This window comes from Metopolophium dirhodum, chromosome 2 (genome assembly GCF_019925205.1).
Source record: "Metopolophium dirhodum isolate CAU chromosome 2, ASM1992520v1, whole genome shotgun sequence".
In the NCBI taxonomy this organism is placed as follows: Eukaryota; Metazoa; Arthropoda; class Insecta; order Hemiptera; family Aphididae; genus Metopolophium; species Metopolophium dirhodum.
Genome location: NC_083561.1, coordinates 42,241,622 through 42,261,625, shown reverse-complemented (window position 1 = coordinate 42,261,625; position 20,004 = coordinate 42,241,622). Strand labels below are relative to the sequence as shown.

The 20,004-nt window shown below is 26.0% G+C and overlaps 1 protein-coding gene across 2 annotated transcripts in view; it reads left to right on the top strand.

Moving 5' to 3' along the window:
* LOC132938480 (zinc finger CCCH domain-containing protein 13-like) overlaps window positions 1-20,004 on the top strand; it is a 42,018-nt gene that overhangs the window by 6,941 nt on the left and 15,073 nt on the right. For both annotated transcript variants that reach the window (XM_061005338.1, XM_061005339.1), the window contains one exon: window positions 762-3,825. In XM_061005338.1, the coding sequence (XP_060861321.1) occupies window positions 762-905 (144 nt within the window). In that variant the 3' untranslated portion in view covers window positions 906-3,825. The remainder of the gene's footprint in view (window positions 1-761; window positions 3,826-20,004) is intronic.

The window sequence follows — 20,004 nt, the reverse complement described above, 5'->3', positions numbered from 1 at the left end:
TTTTATCTTGTTGACTTAAATAGTAGAGTGAATTGACTATTATCAAAAATTTGAAACTTATAAATAATAATATCTGCGTTGGTATATCTATTATTTAGAATATTTCAATTGCTAAATTAAAAATTATGGAAACCTATGCACAAATACCATGAATAATGTTCTTATATTTAAATTTAAGAATATATACATAATTATTAACCAAATGCAATAAGTCACAGTAATGACAACTATTACTACATTTAAATAACTTTATATATCGCTAAGAAAAATCACATTGAGTTTCTGATAAATTAAAATTTATGAAAAATCACAGAACTCGTTTCTGTTGCATTGATAGTTTTGAGTGTATCTGGTCATTTAGTCATTATAATTTATTAGTAATTTCTTTATTCTATTTAATTTAAATTTACGCAATCACAAAAAGATTTTGATTTAAGAGAAATACAATAAGTAGGGCAATATTTATTTTATTTTCTTAAAACTTACAAATAAATAGTTAATAAAATGTTTAAAACATAGTAAATATTATGGGAAATGAGACCATTCTCTGTTTTAGGTGCATTTTTTTTTGAAATTGTAATTTTTAAAAACCCAAACTTTCGGAAAGTTAGTTAAGGAGCCAGGTTGAGTTTTAACTATAGTTATATAGCTACTAAAGAAAATTTGTTTTCCTGTTATCTAGGACATTCACTAAAAAATATTAAAAGAAAATAATGTATCAATATTGAATTTATCTTCAATTAATTAATATATATTTGTAGGTATTAAATTGTGAATGTTGTGGAGAACCAATAGAAAGTGACCATGTATGTTTTTCCAACATATTATCAGTCGAACTCCACGAAATTGATGTTACCAATAGTACCATAAAAAAAGTCATGAATGGTACTATGAATGATAGCTAACACTTTTTTATTTTATCAAAATTAAGTTTTATTTTTTCATACAATTTTCTAAAAAAATTTTCAAACATTTATTTTGAAAGTTAAAACATACTGAAATTATTATTGTTTTTTATTTTTTGTTTTTTTTAAATAACTATTTATTATGCATTATACAATTATGTGTGTATTAAGTTTAAATGAAAAATGTGATATCACACTAAAACTTTACATAATATTTTACAATTAATTAATTGTATTAGAATGTGTGTTGTTATAAATAGATTAACTTATAAAAATTTAAATGTTTTTGTTAACAGTACACCATTGTATTACTGTTAACTATCAATTGTAACTAGAAATTTGGACGTTAATAACTTAAAATTATAATTATTATTATTTAAATTAAATATTCTTAAACAGCTTAACACATTGATTGTGTTCTGATGCATATTAGTATCCATAGGGTTGTTCAGCGACACCATTTGGCATAAAATATACATTTATTCATCACAAGTTATTATTCTATAAACGCATTGAAATGAGAACCACAAGAAGACGTACACAGCAAACATGTTGAACGTTACAAATATTTTTTTTAATTTTTTTACAAATAATTTTGATAGAAAATTAGAAGGTACTTATCTAAATTAAAGGTATTAATATTTATCAAAAGTAAAACAATATCTATAGGTATTCCTATTTTAACACATTCGCTGCGTATCATAATATTAAAAAATCAATGAATGACGTGTTTCATGTATTTATGATATAATTTTTATAGGAGACATTAACAAAATACGAATAATTTAATCTTAACGCTGACCAAATTGTAGAGAATTTTATAACAAGGTACATGACGCCAATTGACATTATTCAGCATAATATGTGAACGATGTTAAATGAAGCCATTTGGCGTTTTCCGTAGTGCACATGTGAAGAAAAACACAACTTGGATCTAAAAATTATTTTATAAATGTTACATTTATAATTTTTATTTAAATTAAATAATCTTTAAAACACTATAATTTTAAAATATCATTATTGCTTAAAATTTAATGTCCAAATTCTAGATAACATGACTATTTCAAAATGTTTACAAATAGTAATATTTAAACAAATTATATTGTTTATTATGTATAATTTTATTTTTTATTATTATTTTACATTTTCAATTAAGACATCAATTATCACTACCATAATTAATATTCTCTCACCTTTTGTACATTTTATTTTTGCTCAATAATTTTTCACTTACTGTGGATTAAATAACATTTATTTCTAACCATTTTGATCTCAATTTTATTTTTATTATATTTTTACTGTATAAATAATGTATTCATTTATTTTTGTTATGGTATGTTTACATATTATTCAATATTATACAAAATACTCCATACATAATACTTACTTTATTTTTTGTGGTATAAATTTACCTAGACATAACACGTGCTGTATTGGCGAAAATCAAAAGTTTGCAGAATAATTAGAAAGACGAAGATGTGCAGCTTATACTACAATATACTTATCACTGCACTGTCTGTTTATTATTTAATGAAAAAGTTTCATAAAAAATTGTTTTATCTACTAAAATATTATAGTTTATAAACATTGCTAAAGTATTGAAAGTTGTAATCACAATGTGTACAAATAATATACATTGAGATGATCCACAAATTGTTATAATGAGTAGATAAAAGTTATTTATTTATAATTTCAAGAGTTGTAATTATAATTATTAACTTTTGCATTGGGTAATATTTTTCTAGAAACATGAATAATATGTTTGACTTTTTGGCTCATGTTTCAGAAAAATATAATTCAAGAATTTGATCTGTTTTCAAAGAGAGACTGTCGAACTATCCAGAGTTAATAATTTAAGTAACGCATAAAAATAATTTTGTCTCCACTAAAATTATTTATTTATTTAAAGACATCAACTGCGTGGTTATTAGCCTGATTTTATTGTAAGGGGGTAGTTGGGTACGGTTGGTTCGGAACACATGTATATGTGCTGAGATTTGTCACTAAGACCTAGGTGGACACACATCCACTAAAATTATATACAATATGAATTCAGAATTTATATTGTTTTTTGTTTTAATAATTGTTAGGTACCTAATTAATAAGTTCAAATCAAAACTTAAAATATTATAAAGTCCATTCCAAAACAATAGTAAACGTTCACTGAGAAAACTAGTCTAAATAAGACTGAAAGACAGAACTTTCTTTATAACAAATAATAGTTACTGTTTATAAATAATTATAGCTCGTGTTATATACTTTTAAATAAACCATACGGGCTGATTTTTTTATCGTGGATCAGCCTCAATTCAAGTAATATTTTGGAACTTGACCAAAAATTATTATTTTGTATACCTTTAGTTAGATAAAACTGTACCAATTTGTGATTTTAAAACTGATGCCTGTAATTTCCGTTTCGAATTTTGAAACATTTTTATGGACATTGATGATAAATTGGTTGACAGTCATTTATTGTAACTAATGTTTTTAACGGGATATAGGACAAACATTTATCGTCCATTTTTAGATTAACCAATAATGTTGATACAATTTCAATACTAATAATTAGTATTAAACCATCTATGCGACAAAGCTCATGATTTAGGGAATCATTCGTCTATTTTTGTACGCTATTTTGCGTATAAATTTCAATGTCATTTACAAATGTCTGTAAGAAAATCATGAATCGGTACTGTTTTTTTACTGATTAGAAGAGGAGGATCAAAATATTACAAGTATTCGGTTGAAAAAAGATGTTGGCTTGTCGACGTTAAGAAAATCGCCACGTCTACAGTTTTGGCATGTCTTGTGCATCTCATATTCATTGGCCATTGGAGATCGTAATGATTATAATATACAGTATACGCATTACGAGCGCACAGGCGGCCGGGAGGTCATCTTATTGGACACTAATTAACAGGTAATAACCAAATGTATTTGTTTATTATTATCACAATATCACCGCAAACTAAAATTTTTTTTAACGGGCCTTATCTAAAGTTTTTGACAATTTCGTTACTATTTTCTAACGTACGTTTTTCCCTAGCTTCCATCAACAACTTTTTTGTAAATTTTTTCTTCCAAAAATTAAGAAGGTACATAATTCAATTTATTTTAATTCGTTTGGCCGGAAAATCTATTTTTTGTGTGGGAAGTTGGGGAACCGTTTGCTCAACACTTTAGGGTGTTTTTCAGTTTTTTTATTATACTTATACACATAGGCGCAATTTTAATTACATCAACAAATTTGTATATGTCATATGCAATCGGATCCTTTTTTTACAAAGATTTTGTTCGTTTTCATAATAATACATAACTACAAGAATAATGAATACGTCATAAAGTTTTTTTAAAAATTAATTTTCCACTTTTTTGAAATTTAACTCTTTAAAGACTTAAACCATTTACCATATTGAATAAGAATTAAGAAATGTTAATATTATTAGATTATGAGCGTAGTGATGAATGTATTGATTTTACGATGTTCCTAGTTTTTTATTTTATTAAATATTTTTCATAGAAAGACACTTTTTAGTTAAAAAATCTGATCATCAACTTTGATGAGGTAGCAAATTGGATTTGGTTGGTATTTTTTGAGTGGCCAATATTTGAAAATGTTTAATAATTTTTATAAGAAAACTAAAAAAAAATACGAAAATTTGTTAAAATTTGAATATTATTATTAAAACAATCTTCGCTCAGAATCGTTTTTCGTCGTATACCAACAAATTTAAAATTTAACACATCCATTAGGTATAGTCATTATACCTGGGCAAGTTAATAATTTTTTTTAACTTAGTTAAGTTAAGTTAGTATGCACCAATAACAAAAAGTTATAAGTTAATTTAACTATAGATTAACTCAGTTAAGTTAAAAGTTAATACACAATTTTTGTTAACTTTTTATTAAGTTAAAAAATAGTTAATTTGTTTATACAACAATAGCGTACTTAATTTTTTTCCATCCCAAAACGAAATATTATAGACTATAGTGTTTATACTTTGTACAGTATTTCCTTATAAGTTAGATTCGAATGATATATAGTATATTAAGTTAATGAAAAGCCAAAAGTAACTAATTAAGTTAAAAAGTTAAAATAAAATTAACTTTAACTTTTTAACTCGTTAATGCCCAGCTTTGCATTATACTACACTGACTACTCAATGATGAGGTACACTCGACTCCTACTGTAACCAGGTTACTTACGTCCCCACTCCACAGTTCATCGTTTTTATTATTAAATATTATACTAACCTTTTACCATAATATCGAAATTGAATTAAAAATGAAGTTCGGTTTCAGAAATTTTATTGGAAACTTGGTTTGTTATTACTTATTACATTTGAAAAAAGATTGTTACTTTTACCCCTCTTAAAAAAAAAACAAAATCAATCATATCTTTCATTAGCCTGGGATAATGCGTTATTGACATAAGCGTGCACATAAGCGTTCCGCTATTTATTTTACGCTACAGTCACAATTAATAATCATACTATATAGTATCTATATTATACTATAAACACAAAATGGTCATACGCATTTATAATATTGCCTATATTGAACTCCTTAAAAACTGTCTGTATTGAATCCCCCAAGCATACCACACACACGCGTGTATTGTGTTATCTTCGACTTATAACCATATAACGTACCGAAAATCAATTTTGTATGGTTACCTTTAATATTATTAGAGTGAATTTACTTATGATCAGACTTAAAGGTAAGAACATTATCTGTATTCTCTCATTGGTTTTTATGATGGTTTTAATTTTGAAGTACCTATACCTATAGTTCATGAGTGTAAATTTTAAAATATAAAAATATTCATAACTAGCTGAAAAATTAAAACACCGTAAAAACCAGCGAGTGAACGCCAGAACACAGATAATGTTCTTAGTTCTTACTATTAAGTTTGATCATAGGAAAATTCACTCTTAAAGCTAACAATACAACATTTTGTTCTCCTAGGTAAACGAACATTTGGTTTATTGTACGTTAGTATGGCGTAGACTTATGAGTGGCGGAGTCCTCATAAGTTTGTTTTAATATAGGTAAAATTAGTAATTTGTGTTATAGATTTTCTTATATTGTACCTAATATGGTTAAATTTTTATAATTTTGTGTATAATTCTATGAAACAGTGATAATAATTTAAATATTATAATACCAACATTATTATAATAATTTATTGAAATTTCGTAAAATCTCGTTACTGACTGGTCTGGGGGTACTGGTGTATTATAATAGTACGCCTCCCTCTGAGTACGTTAACAGTGTTGAGTGATGCCATAGACATAAATATTTTTAAAATGGATTGAATCCACCACAAAGCCTCCTCGAAAAGAACGACTATCTGACATTTTTTATTCTATTATGCAAAAATTAATTTAAACACTGAAAATACTTTAATCGGCCTATTTGATTTTTGGGGAACTTAAATTTAAAAAAAAAGCGGACAGCTTGATTTTTTTTTACTTTGTGCGGTAGATTTAAATTTTTTCAGACTACTTAGTCATTAGTCAGATCAATATCAGTTCATCAGTACTTACGATTGAAAATATAAATACGACTAAATATTAATAGAACGCACCTTAAGAAATACAGGATTTTGATTTATATATTTCAATGCTGAACCCTGCAGGGTTGTAGAAACATTTTTTATAGCCGTCATTTGATGAACACAATTAATGTGTAAAAATAAAAAAAAATAAAAAGAAATATCCCCAGATTCGGCGTGTTGTTAGCGTGAATAAAACACATCGGGTAAAACATTTGGCCAGCGGAAGTCACTGCAGCTACGTAAGTCGGCCTATATACCGCACACAAGTACACAAACACGACAATCATTTTTGGGTAACTTTTTCTGCTACTCATACGTAGGTAATATACATCATATTATTTATATTATAACCTATTATATTACGTATTACAGTCGAACTTGGTTAACTATAGTCTATAGAAATCGTCAATAACTCGAACTTTTTCTCCAATACCTAGAATTTCCTATTTAGCAATGCAAAAAAATCGTGTTTAACTTAAGTCCAATTTTATTGAAATCAGTGATACACGGGTTATTCCTGTAAATGTATACTTTTACTATTGAAAATAAAGTCATTAAAGTCATTGTTACAGATAAGTGGTTTATTAACAGGTTTACCACTAGTTAACAACTCGTTATCCACTCGCGTGTATCATGTATGAGACTTCAGCGCTCCGTTGCGTTTCAAATATACGTGTTTTTAAGATTTTATTTTTTTGTGAATTTGTGAGTAATACCGACTTGAAAACGCATACGCTGTATTTTAAAATTTCAATTTTAATATTCTTTAATTTATACTTTGGTTAAACATTCTTGGATAACTTGAATTTGTTTGTTGATCCTTCAACTTCGAATTAACCAAGTTTGACTATATTACAACTATATCTTTGAGTAGATTATTTTAGGTATAATGATTGCAATAACAGTTAGGTAGGTTCTAGGTATCTATATGACTAGATATACTGACACACTTGTATTGCCTCTCATTAGACCCTCCAGTTGCTTCCCGGTCATTTTTCTTTTAATATAAAGCTTCTCTAATTGCCTTCCGATTTTAGAAATATCATTCTATTGAATTGCCTCCCATTTTAGGCAGTTGATCATCTGGAATCGCCTCCGATAGATGAATCGATTTCTAGTTTGAATATTATTAGGTTGAATCTATCATATAAACAATGATTTTTTTTAATTAAAAACATTTATGAACGCACACAAAAAAATTTATAAATTATTTAATTTATATAGCTTTAACTTGACATTTTAATACAGAGTTCCTCGTAAGCTAGTTCATATCTCAACCAAAAAATCTAAAAAATATTTAGGGAAAACTTTTTTTTCATAGATATTTAAATAATGAATAGTGGTTTTATTTATTTTGTTGTAATTTAAAAATATTAGTCTCGGGTACTTGAAATTTTTAAAGCGTAATAATATATTTTATACACAAAAATCGTAATGACATTTTAGAATGCATTGTTTTTGGCAAGTTATTTAAAGTTAATTTAACCTACTCGTATTGCTAATAGTAAAATAAAATACTTTAATAGGAACAATATCATAAAATATACTTCGTAATTATAGGATAACTATGGAACGTCTATACTCTAATATTTTTTCGTACACAGTGATTTTAAATCATTAAATTCAAATTTAACACATCCATTACAGTGACCCACACCACATTTAATGTATAGCAGAGCGGTGCCCACTTGCCCACCTTATTATTAATGGGAATGGCAATGAATTGTTTCGATGATTCGAGCGTGTCCTATACCTATCCGTTTCTGCGTTATATATTCCGCAGGGAACAAGCTGTCGGAATCCCCTGTTTTTGTTTTTTAATTGCATTTAGAATCGGTAATGTGTTACTTATACAAAATATTAGACTTTGTTCAATTTATGGTTTCCGTAAAAAATTAAACAAAAATCATTATAATTTATATCAATTAATTAATTTTATTAGTCTTTTATAACACTTATAACAACAATAATGGTACGAATACCTGTTGTAAAATCTTTCTTTTTTACTTTTGTTAATAATAATCTTTTATCGTTTCAACTATTTGGTCTTAACCCACTAACCCCAAAGGAGCAGTAGGTATATGGTTTTATATAAAATCAGAGTGATTATTTGCATTGACGTCACACTCTTAATAATCGCACCATTATTCGTAATAATCATTATAATTAAATATTGCCGAAAAGGGCAATTACGGATCAGTTATATCCCTCCAACCTGAATACGTTTTTTTCAATCAGGTTACTAATTAGTAACTAATAATTTAATAATACATTTTCATTTTTCAACACAGTTCTATAAGATAATATTGAAATTTAAGATAATTTCGATTATCCTACCAGTTTGAATGTTTTTGTAAACGTTTTAATTTAAATGAACATAGGTACTAATCGTATTTTATACTTACAGGGCCTACAGGGTGATTTACCAAGAATGCTTACGAGCAGTGCGATAAATGTGTTTTGTTTTTTTTTTGTATATCTGTCACCATCTATTATTGGAGTAGTTAAAATGCTTGGATTTTTAATTTGGAAGGAGGTTTCTATTAGAAAATTCTAGGATCTATTTGGTACATTGGAAGTTCAAAAGGGAAAAGTCCATAGTATACAAAGTAAGACAAAAACAAAAACAAATTAAGGAAAAACGGCAATTTTTACGCAAAATGTGAAATTTTCACCAATTTATTATAAAATGTAGGTATAATAGGTATATTGGCATTTACTAGACCTGAAATAATTTTCGTTTTTTCAAAGTTCCACGTGCTTTCGTAATTATGACAACACACTCAAGTTTTCAAAAAAATAGCTATTTTCATTAAGTCCATTGTGGCCGATGGCTGTAAGAAGCTTAAGTAGGTATCTTGAATATTTTTGAATATCTTTAATATTATTTTGAGCTAAGTATAATAATTACGATTACACTCCAATAATAGAATTATAGAATAACCGAAAATTATATTATATCTATATTTCTACTTAATTTCTATGTATTATTTAGTATACAACCCCTGGCTGGTTTCCCGTTCATGAATTTTTTTCTAGACACGTACCTCTAAGGCTCTCTCGATAATGGTACCTTTTTAATATCATGTTATTATTGTGGGGTTATCAAAAGTTCTGACTGCATATGAAACCACGTCTTTGCGTAGGTAGTAAATATCCGTATAATCTTCCTGCTATAATAACAATTCATTCGATCGGACGTACAAAAACGCACTTTAAAAAAAATAACGCACGCATTGACATACACATAAACATATGAAATACGTCATAATAATGTAATATATATTATAGAGAGCTCTGTGGAAGCTGGGGTTACGCTTGAGGTCGTCGATATTGACGCAAATTACTTTTCTATGAATCATATTATTCTACTATGCGGTATCGTATTTAAAATCAATTAATAAAATGCTGTCAACAGAGGCGGGCCAGGATTCTACAATGATAAACTAATATAGTACTCAATAATAAGTAATATTGTTAAATGTTCAGCAGCCGCCTGGCCCACAAATTGAACCGGCCCAGTTAGCTATATATATCACACTCACAACCTGTCAAGTTTGCCCCTGGACTCGTCAATCCTTTTTTGTACATATTATTTGAACAGTGTTGATGCACGTGGAGTTGATATTATTATTATTAATATTCTTATTGAAATGTGTTTTATTTTTTTTTCAAATTTTCATCTAAAAATAGATCAAAATTACAATAAAAAATCAATAATATTGAATATACGTTTTATGTTGTTTCTTAAATTTATAAGATATCTAGTTAAAGAATTAATATAAGGTAATGTTGGTAGGTACCTATTATCTCTAATTATTTTAATGTATTTTAGGAAGTTTTTTCACAAGTATTATAAAATTTTCTTTTTAATACATTTCCAATAGGCATTATGATCTTGGAAATTTTGAACATGTTTTTTGTAAAAAAAATTGGAAATTTCTTAATATTGTGATTCTAAGTATGGTATCAACTTCTAAATAAGATAGGTTATTTCTTTTCATACCAAAATATGTAAATAAAATAATAGGTTGATTGTAGTAATTATAATAATCTAAACTATGCACATTTTTTTTATCACAGCATAAAAATATGTATTTACGATAAAATCTGTTCCCCAATAACAATATAATATAATATCTAAGTATCATGATAGATGTGCATTCTTAATTTCTTAGTATTTTGTACGTTACACCAAAGACGTCAATAAGTATGAATATATGATGTATACAACGACCAATCATATTACTACACTTCTATGATTATTGTCTTTATCGATCGATGACGATGATCGTGGGATTTTCAGGATACATAATATTACACAATACATATTATATTATTGTTATTGTTTACTATACTATTATGGTTATCATTTGACAATATTCATCTTTATATTCGTATATTATATTCTGCTATAAACAAAATATTATGATAACTTTCACAGTTCGTTTCACAATGCATAATCGTAGGAAAAATATTTTTTCAAAAAAAAAGATCATTTAGATTTTTGATTTCTGATTAAATGTTGAAAAAAAGTAGCCTGCGTTAAAAAATATTTTGATTATAATTGTAATGTGAGTACTTGTGCTTCTTGTTGGTAAGACAGTTGTATAATGGGTACTATATAGTAGGTATATATTACTCGTATGTTGTATAGTATATATAGGTAGCAAAAAATTCTTAGAAACAAATCTAATTAAAAAAATATATTTGAAAAAATAACAGATGCAACTATTAAAAGACGCTATTTACGTTATAGGCATCCGTTAAATTTTAATTTTATTCTCCGATTATCTTTAAAATGTTTGCTATTGAATAATATTCAAATAATTTTAATTAAACTAAAAAAAAATGTGCGTAGCACACATTTATGTGTATTATTGTGTATGTATTATCGTACACAGCATGTAGTCCTGGTAGGCCCGCACCCTGTTTTATAAACATATATTGTAATATTGTACATTTAATAGTATTACATAAAAAATATAACGTAATATTTGAATCGAATTGAACATTTTTATACATAATATAGTATAGGTACCTCCAAGGGCGTCTGCAGGAATTTGTCAAGGGGAGGGCAATATTTTTAAATAATTCGTCTCACTATCCTATTAGTTATAATTTTATAAAGTATTTTTGTGATATGTTTTCAGTCATATGGACAAGGAATGTAAAAATATTTATGAATTATACGTACATAGTTAGTTAAAACTTAATCTTACAGCATTCATTTTAATTAATTGTTATGTCATTTAAAATTATCAAATACATTATTTTTTAATAGATAAAATGCTACCGTTGATTTTATAATTTTAGGTAATTTATAAAATTAAATATTTCTACCTTATTCAGTTATTGATACCACAAACTTGAAAAGTTGTGCCTATTGTATGACATCTATGAACATTTAATTTTTTTATCAAAAAAGTAAAAACTTGGTTGACACTGCAGTATTGCATTTGGTCCCACCACTATATCTAATCATTTATAAAAGCAACGTTCTTAGTTCTGACTCTGAATCGAATGTAATAAAAATCACACTGAAAAAAAAAATAAATGTTTTTATTTTTAATTTAAAAAAAAAGTTTATTTTGCGATATTTTATATTTTATATTAGGTTGGGATTACGATGCACTTTGCATTGTTTTACAAATCTAGCTACGCGATACTCGGTTCATAACATACCTACATTGAATTTTTTGACAGTTTTAAATTTTAAGGTCATTTTTTGCAGATTTTTGGAGCATTTTGAAGTTTTTTCTAAATTTTAAAATTTACACATGTGTTTACATGATTTTTATAATAAATATATGGTTTAAAGTCTGTATATTAGAATTTATATCTTTAATATTAAAAATAAAAAATAGTTTAGAATTGTCAGGGCATTTTAAAGTTTTTTTAGAACATAAAATCATCAATAATAATATATGATAATCAACCCAGAAAAAGGCAAGGGTATATAACTGCCCCTACTTCCCCCCCCCCGCGGACGCCCTTGGTTACCTCGTCTATATATAGATGAAGAGAAGTATATTGTCTCAAATGTATGATACCTAAATAGTGATTTTTTTTTGTTACTAACTGAGCAATAACTTTTCCAACATTAGCTAGGTATACGTAAGTACCTATACGTTTTTACGTTTTTTTTAAATTTAATTTAACATTTTCCTCATGAAAAAAATTTGTTTGATTTCCAAATATGATAACTATAAATCTTTCGTAGACTGCAAATAAAAAAATACACTATGTACGTGCAACGGATATATAGGTATACTATTAACATAATCAATATTAACCTTCAATTGTTCACGCTGCAGTTTTTATTTAAAATATATCACGTAGATTGTGCAACACACAATCTTGACGTTTTTCGGTCCCTATACCTATATCTTCGTTTAGAATATACATACGTCTTCCAGATGGTCGAAATCATTCAATTTGGCAATACGCAGTATACATTTTGTCGCTTTATACGATTATGTCTTATATGTGTGGGCACTATTAAAGACAACTGAGCTGTATATTAATTAGTTTATGCCTTTTTTTGTCGGTTCTCGTGTTACATTATGATGTTAATTGTTCTCATTTTGATTTCTAGTAGTATTTTATGCACTCATTTAAAGACCTACGGTTCCATACAATTGAATTCATGGATCATAAGAAAATGTTCTCATCGGGTTTCATTTAAATTTATAATATTTACACGAGTACCTGAAATAAAATAATTTGTATTCGTTTCTTTATGTTATTGTACTCAGAATTCCATTTAAATATCAAATATTTATCCTAACTAAGTCAGTTCATTAATCATAATATAAGTATTAAGTAGTAACTATAGCTACATTGTATACCACAACGTAAATTTACTGTAAGAACTAAGAATTACTTAATGCGTATATTAAATTGTACGATGATGCATTGATTTATGTATACCAGTTGCAGTAGTGCTTATTATAGGTAGTTACTACTTACTATACAATGTATACGAATTAAAAGCTATTAAAAAAAATCATTTTTTATTCGTTTCACATAATTTAAATAATATTATGATCTTGATTCATTATAAGTATTAAAATATTTTACTTATTTATTTATTACTATTTAGGTAGTATTATAGTGCACTTTTATAGTATTTAAACATGATTATACATATGTGTATACAAATTAAATAATACATATTTTAATTCATGGAATAAAACATGTTTTATAATATTATTATATTATTCATTCATTTATAACGATTCTTTTTTATGATTGACGTATATTCGGTACAGTTGATTAAAATTATTTATTCTTGCCTCTTAGAATAACATATTATACCAACTAGACATTGGTTATAGTATTGATATATATCATTAGTTTAGTTATTAGTATATAATTTTATGTTCAAGTGTAATTTACGCTTAAATCAAACCAAAAATAAAACTATTATATTACGTGGTTAAGTAACCTCGATAATCAAAATTTATGGGTGGACAAGTATGGCTGTTAGCCAAAAAAATCAAGGGAAAAAATTGGAAATAGATACTATATTTTACCCACAATGAACCCCATATTAAAAAAAAAAAAAAAAATAATTTATGCTTCCAAGAAAAATATTTTAGTAGGAATAGGTAGGCATATCACTTTTAAAAGTAATAAATATAAATAATATAATACAATAAAACCTAGACTCATAATGTAAGCCACACACTATAACACACAAAATTATCTAACCACTAAAATATTAAATTTTACAGATGTATTGTAAATTGTATTTGACTTAGGAAATTTAAAATTATAAATCTCTGCTGCGCAGAGTGTATACATGGTCAAACATCATTTAAAAGGGCCCGGTTCCAATTTTTCAAATTTTCCGCAATTCTATAAAATTTGAAAATTAAATTTTATATTTTAGTTTCCATCTTAATTATAATTCTTTTACACTGATCTACTACCCGATACCTATTTAGGGGGGGAGGGTAGTTGATTAAATGTATAAAACTAGTAAGTGCCTATACTTATCTAATCTCTAATAAAATATAAAAAGATTTTTTGTGTTTATGTACAGTGTCAAAAATCTTTGGATTATATAAATTTATTTTTCTTGTTAAATTTTATTTTATTTGTTTGTTAATACCTTTTAGGTATTTACATAATATCTATACATAGTACCTGCATATTATTATTATACTGTACATGTCCCAATATTATCAATTGCATGAAACACTGCTAGAACAAAAAAAAAATAACAACATTTTAAACGTAAATTCAGCGTGTTTTAGATTTTCATTTCCTGCATCCCTGATTTTCCAAATAAACATTTTTTTTCAACGAATACGTTGAAGAGAGGTTTCAAATGGGTGGTTAGTTTCAAAAAAAACTGCATGCACAATAAGTTTAATATTTCAAGCACCTGCCATTGGATGCTTTATGAAAATAATATAGGTAGATATATATCATATAACGCGTACCTATTGAAATATATTCTATAATTATTGAGTATAAAACGTTACACAGTTATATTTATATATATGATCGTAGGTATATAACAAAGAAACGTTCGCATGGGTTATTTTCGAAGGGTAGGTCCCCTATACATAGTAATTTTCTTTTATATTTTTACTGCGCAGTACACATATTATAATATATATATCAGATTGTACGTCAAACCACCAAATGATTTATTACAAAAATTATTAGATTCATACCGTAGGCATACACAATTCCCATGAATTCTATTGGTCTAACATATTATATTGTGTACACATATATAACACATCTATACAATAGATTCCTACATAAAAGCAAAACATCTGTTGAATTGACGCACGGTTCACGAATGTGTCTGAATTACATTAAAATGTATCTATTCTGTACAGATAAAATGTCAATACATAAGTTTATAAACTATTATAATATTATATTTTAAAAGCGTCGAAAAGACTGTCGTGCGTACACGGTTGTTCGTATCTTTAAATTTCTCAATTTTTTTATTAATACAGTTTACAACATTGTTGTTTATTTAGAACTAACGCCGCAGTTGGTTTCTAGAAATACAAGTCTATGTTTTTTTTCGTTTGGCTAAATTATATAGCTAGTATTAATAACTAATATTTAAAATAGGTGCCTACATCAATACGTCATAATGTAACAACCAATTCATGTTTCACACAGTGTATTCCTACTCTTTATTCATTATTCGCCCAACCTATCTTATTCTTAATGAATAATGAGTAATTTTATGAATATTGTTACATCAGTGTAATACTTAACATTAAAACGTAATTCCTGTAGTTTATTTCATTTAGCTTATACACACGATACAGTACCTACCTATATATCCTTATGAGTACAAAACATATTATATTATTATTGTATAATGCAACATATTATTCTCGTTATATGCCTGGTTACCATAGACCATTGTTATTGAATATAAAAAGTCTGTGTATTAACTATTCAGCATTTGTATTATACATACATACACATAATAATATAATATAATTTACAAATATAGAAAATATACCTATTTTAACCCGTACAATATTTTAGCTACTAAATAGGTACCATATTTGTTTAATAATTAAGTTTTAACTTGTAGGTAGATACTTAAAAAAAAAGCTGTAGTCGATTTGCACCATCCCATGTAATGATAAATTGAAATTGTAATTTGCACCAAAATTCAAATCGATTATTCTTTGATAGTACATTAGTACCTACGTACAGGTTTCGATGGTAAAGTATAATATATTGATATATAAAAAGCTAATGACACATAATATTTGATAATCAAATACATATATTCTCATTTTAATAAAAATTACAAACACTATTTTCGGCTACCTGCAGTGGTGCTATAATTATCTTTATACATATCTTTATTTTATCGAAAATTGCCATCTCTTATACCTATATAAAATAATCCATCAAAATCTAATTATTAGGAAAATTTATTATTACCTTTACGACTAAAAATAAGGGAATGAATGGCTTTGATTTAGGAAGTTTTACCTATCCTATATTAAAACGATAGTTCTTTTTTCGATTTAAATTCAAGCCGCAATACTCTGCAGGCTATTACTTATACCATTTTAAGCTATAATAAACAAAACAAGCGGCCTTATCACTATAATATCTATATGAATATAAACATTATATATCTATATATTATCTTGGTTATTTGTTATTTAAATACAACAAAATAAGAATAACGCTATATACATGAGAAATCCAGTAAATATCCAATGTTGTAAAAATATGGATTTCAAACGTTAATAAAAATTAAATTTGATTTGCTTGTTGACATTTTTTTTTTTTTGATTAAGGTAGACAAACTTATGAGGAATCTTATATTCAGTATACATTTTTAGATTTAAAAAGAAAATATTTTATGAATTTCCAACTAAAGATAATTTGCGCATTTTCGTGGGTTTTACATAATTTGTCAAACTTCAAACTTGAAATGCTTATAAAAAATTGTGACTATATATTTTTAATATTTTTGAATTATCATTGTAACAATATATTACGGGCCTTGATAACATATGCAAGTATTTTGACCTAACGAATAAAACTGTATTGACATCTATAGAAAAAAAATTCGATTTTGTCAAAACCCGAATTTCCGTAAAAATTACCATTTTTCCTTAAATTTTATTTTTTCCTGTGCTTTTGAAAACTATTGGGAATTTTTTACTTTTAACGCCCCAAAGTACCAACTATAGAGTCACTTTCCTATCAGAAAAGATGTTGTTGATTAAAATCCAAGCATTTTTACTACCCTAAAAGGTAATGACAGACACAAATATAAAAAAATAAAAACACACATTATATATTAGTTTTAAAACCAATACATTCATCGCTCCACTCAGAATCTAAAATAATGATGAGTTTGGTGAATCACTCTGTATATATATATATAATATATAAACCAAATACCATCTACACGTGTTTTACTTCTATAACTTATCCAAAGTTAATAAATAAATAATATTTTATTATGTTTTTAATACTATAATATTGTTCGTACAATAACTTGAACCAAATATGTATAACCAAAAAAAATTTTAATTTTAATTTCTTACAAATACGAATTACGTTAATGGAACAACGTTAATGAATAAATTACATTTTATATTATATACCTAATTAGTAATTATAATGATTATTTGTTTCATTAAGGTCTGCAGATTAGAGAAAGTCCATTGCAGGTGTAAAAATTAACTTTTTCTGTAATGTCTGTACATATCTAAATATTTTAATATCTTATATCAACTTACACTATGCGTAGCAGTCTCGTAGATAATATATCCAACTAATGACTGACCAAACTATTATCTGGTTGAATAGTGCATATTATCCACCGTTGTAACACCATTAAAATAGGATTGCATTCCAACACATAAATATTAATGTATCACAAGATTAAATCAAACGTAAATTATAATGTATGTCTAGGTACATGATTTCTTATATATTTCTTATTCCTCTTATATCCTATAGCTATATCTTAGCTAATATTACCTATTATAACAAATTTAATGGCGAATGACGTGTATTTGCGTGTTATTTTAATTATACAGATATGTTATATAAATGATATATTATAATACAACTAAAGAAAACTAATATAGTAAATAATAATTAAATATACTAGTCGTTGAAATAGAATAATTTATTCAAATCGCTGTACCTATTACTATTTGCTATATAATTGATCTTAAATTTCATATAAAGGTTAAAGTATATAGTTATATGAATAATATAATGTGTATTACCTATATAAGTTTGTTCACATTATACTAAAAGAATAAATATTTTAAAGGACTATATTTAAAGTAAAATTTTTTGTTGATATTATTTTTCCAGACCAATAATTTTTATCAAATATTTTTTAAGTACTTAAGTGTTATACTTTCCGTTTAAGAAGTGCCTTATGACGATACAAACCTTTTTGTTCAAATGAGAACCAACCTCCTCTATTGTAAATTGTTAAGCAGATGATTTTGTTGGAAAAGTTAATGTAACTAAATCAAAATATTTTAACGAGTAGTTTTATGAGTTAAAATTTAAAATGCATAAAATTCAAAGAAAAATAGTCCTCAAACATGGTTTTACGAAAATATAAATTGTATAAGTTATATTTAACCTAGTACTTATTATACTCAAGCAATTTTAATAAGTTGTAAAATGGTAATAGATTAATATTAATATTATATTCAAAACTTATTCATCCTTGATATGTTTAAAAAGTTAAATACCTAACTTAAAAAATACTCGTTGGAATTTTGATTTAGTTATATCGAAATTTTCAAAAAATTTATCTGCTTAACAATTTACATAAAAAAATAATTTAAAAACAAAGTTGTCTAATCACATGACACTGCTTTCTTAATCTAAATGGCATTAAAATCTGAATATTTGAAAATATGGTCCTTAAATATACTGAAAAATCCTAAAATTCAGAATTTGTATAAATTCATTCTTAAAGGGACCAATGCGGTGAGTATGTTTGGTGAATCATCTTGTACATGGTATATAGGTACTGAATCAAAAGCTCAACACCATAAGTACATTTAAATTAACAATTTTACTACATTAACAGTACAGTTTATTGTATTTAATAAGTTTGTACACGGGATACGTTATGAAATGAATAAATAATATCTGTTTCGAACCTGTGCTACTTAAGGATTTACACGGGATTTTTAGAATCGTCATAATAACGCTGCAATAATAATAGTGTACCTACTTAGGTATCTAATATAATACAATATATTATTATATATAATCAGTCTCTGACGCAGTGATGTGTAGTGTGTACCAATGTGTACAGATTACCGGGTGATTGTTTTAACAATTTTAACAGCAAACAATTAAATTAACGTTTGAAAAAGTTTTATAATTTGAAGTTATAATTTTCAGGTTTTTTACTTTTTGAATCAAAATATGTACTCATTTTGAATTTTGTATTCTGCTAAAAAATGATAACGATAAATACAGGAAAAATATTCATATTTTCAAAATTGATGATTTTAATGACTCCATATCACATAATATTATAAAAATATTTCCACAGACATTGTGTATAATATAATATACTTAAAAATAATGATTTAAAAGAATCACCCGGTATATTAGTAGATATAATAATATAAATTGCGTACAAATTATCCTGCATTATGACGCAAACGTACAAGGTGTAACAGAAAGACCTGATGAAAAAAAAAATGATGCTACTTAAACGTATGACAAAAATTGTTAAGATTATATGATTAGTAAATAATTTAAGAAATATACCTACTCGTGTAAGCAAATTCCCAAAAAAAAAATATTTTGAAAAAAGTTGTTAGGTACGTTCCAAATTAATTTAATCAAAAAAATATTGATATTTTAAAAAATTCTAAAAAATAAAGCACTTGACTTGGATAAATGATTTTACTATCAAAATTGTTCTTATTATAATCAGATTCACGAATTGGCTATTTTGAATATATCCAAAAATATTTTAATTAAATTACAATTTTTTTTATTTTCAGTGTTAAAAAATAAAAATAA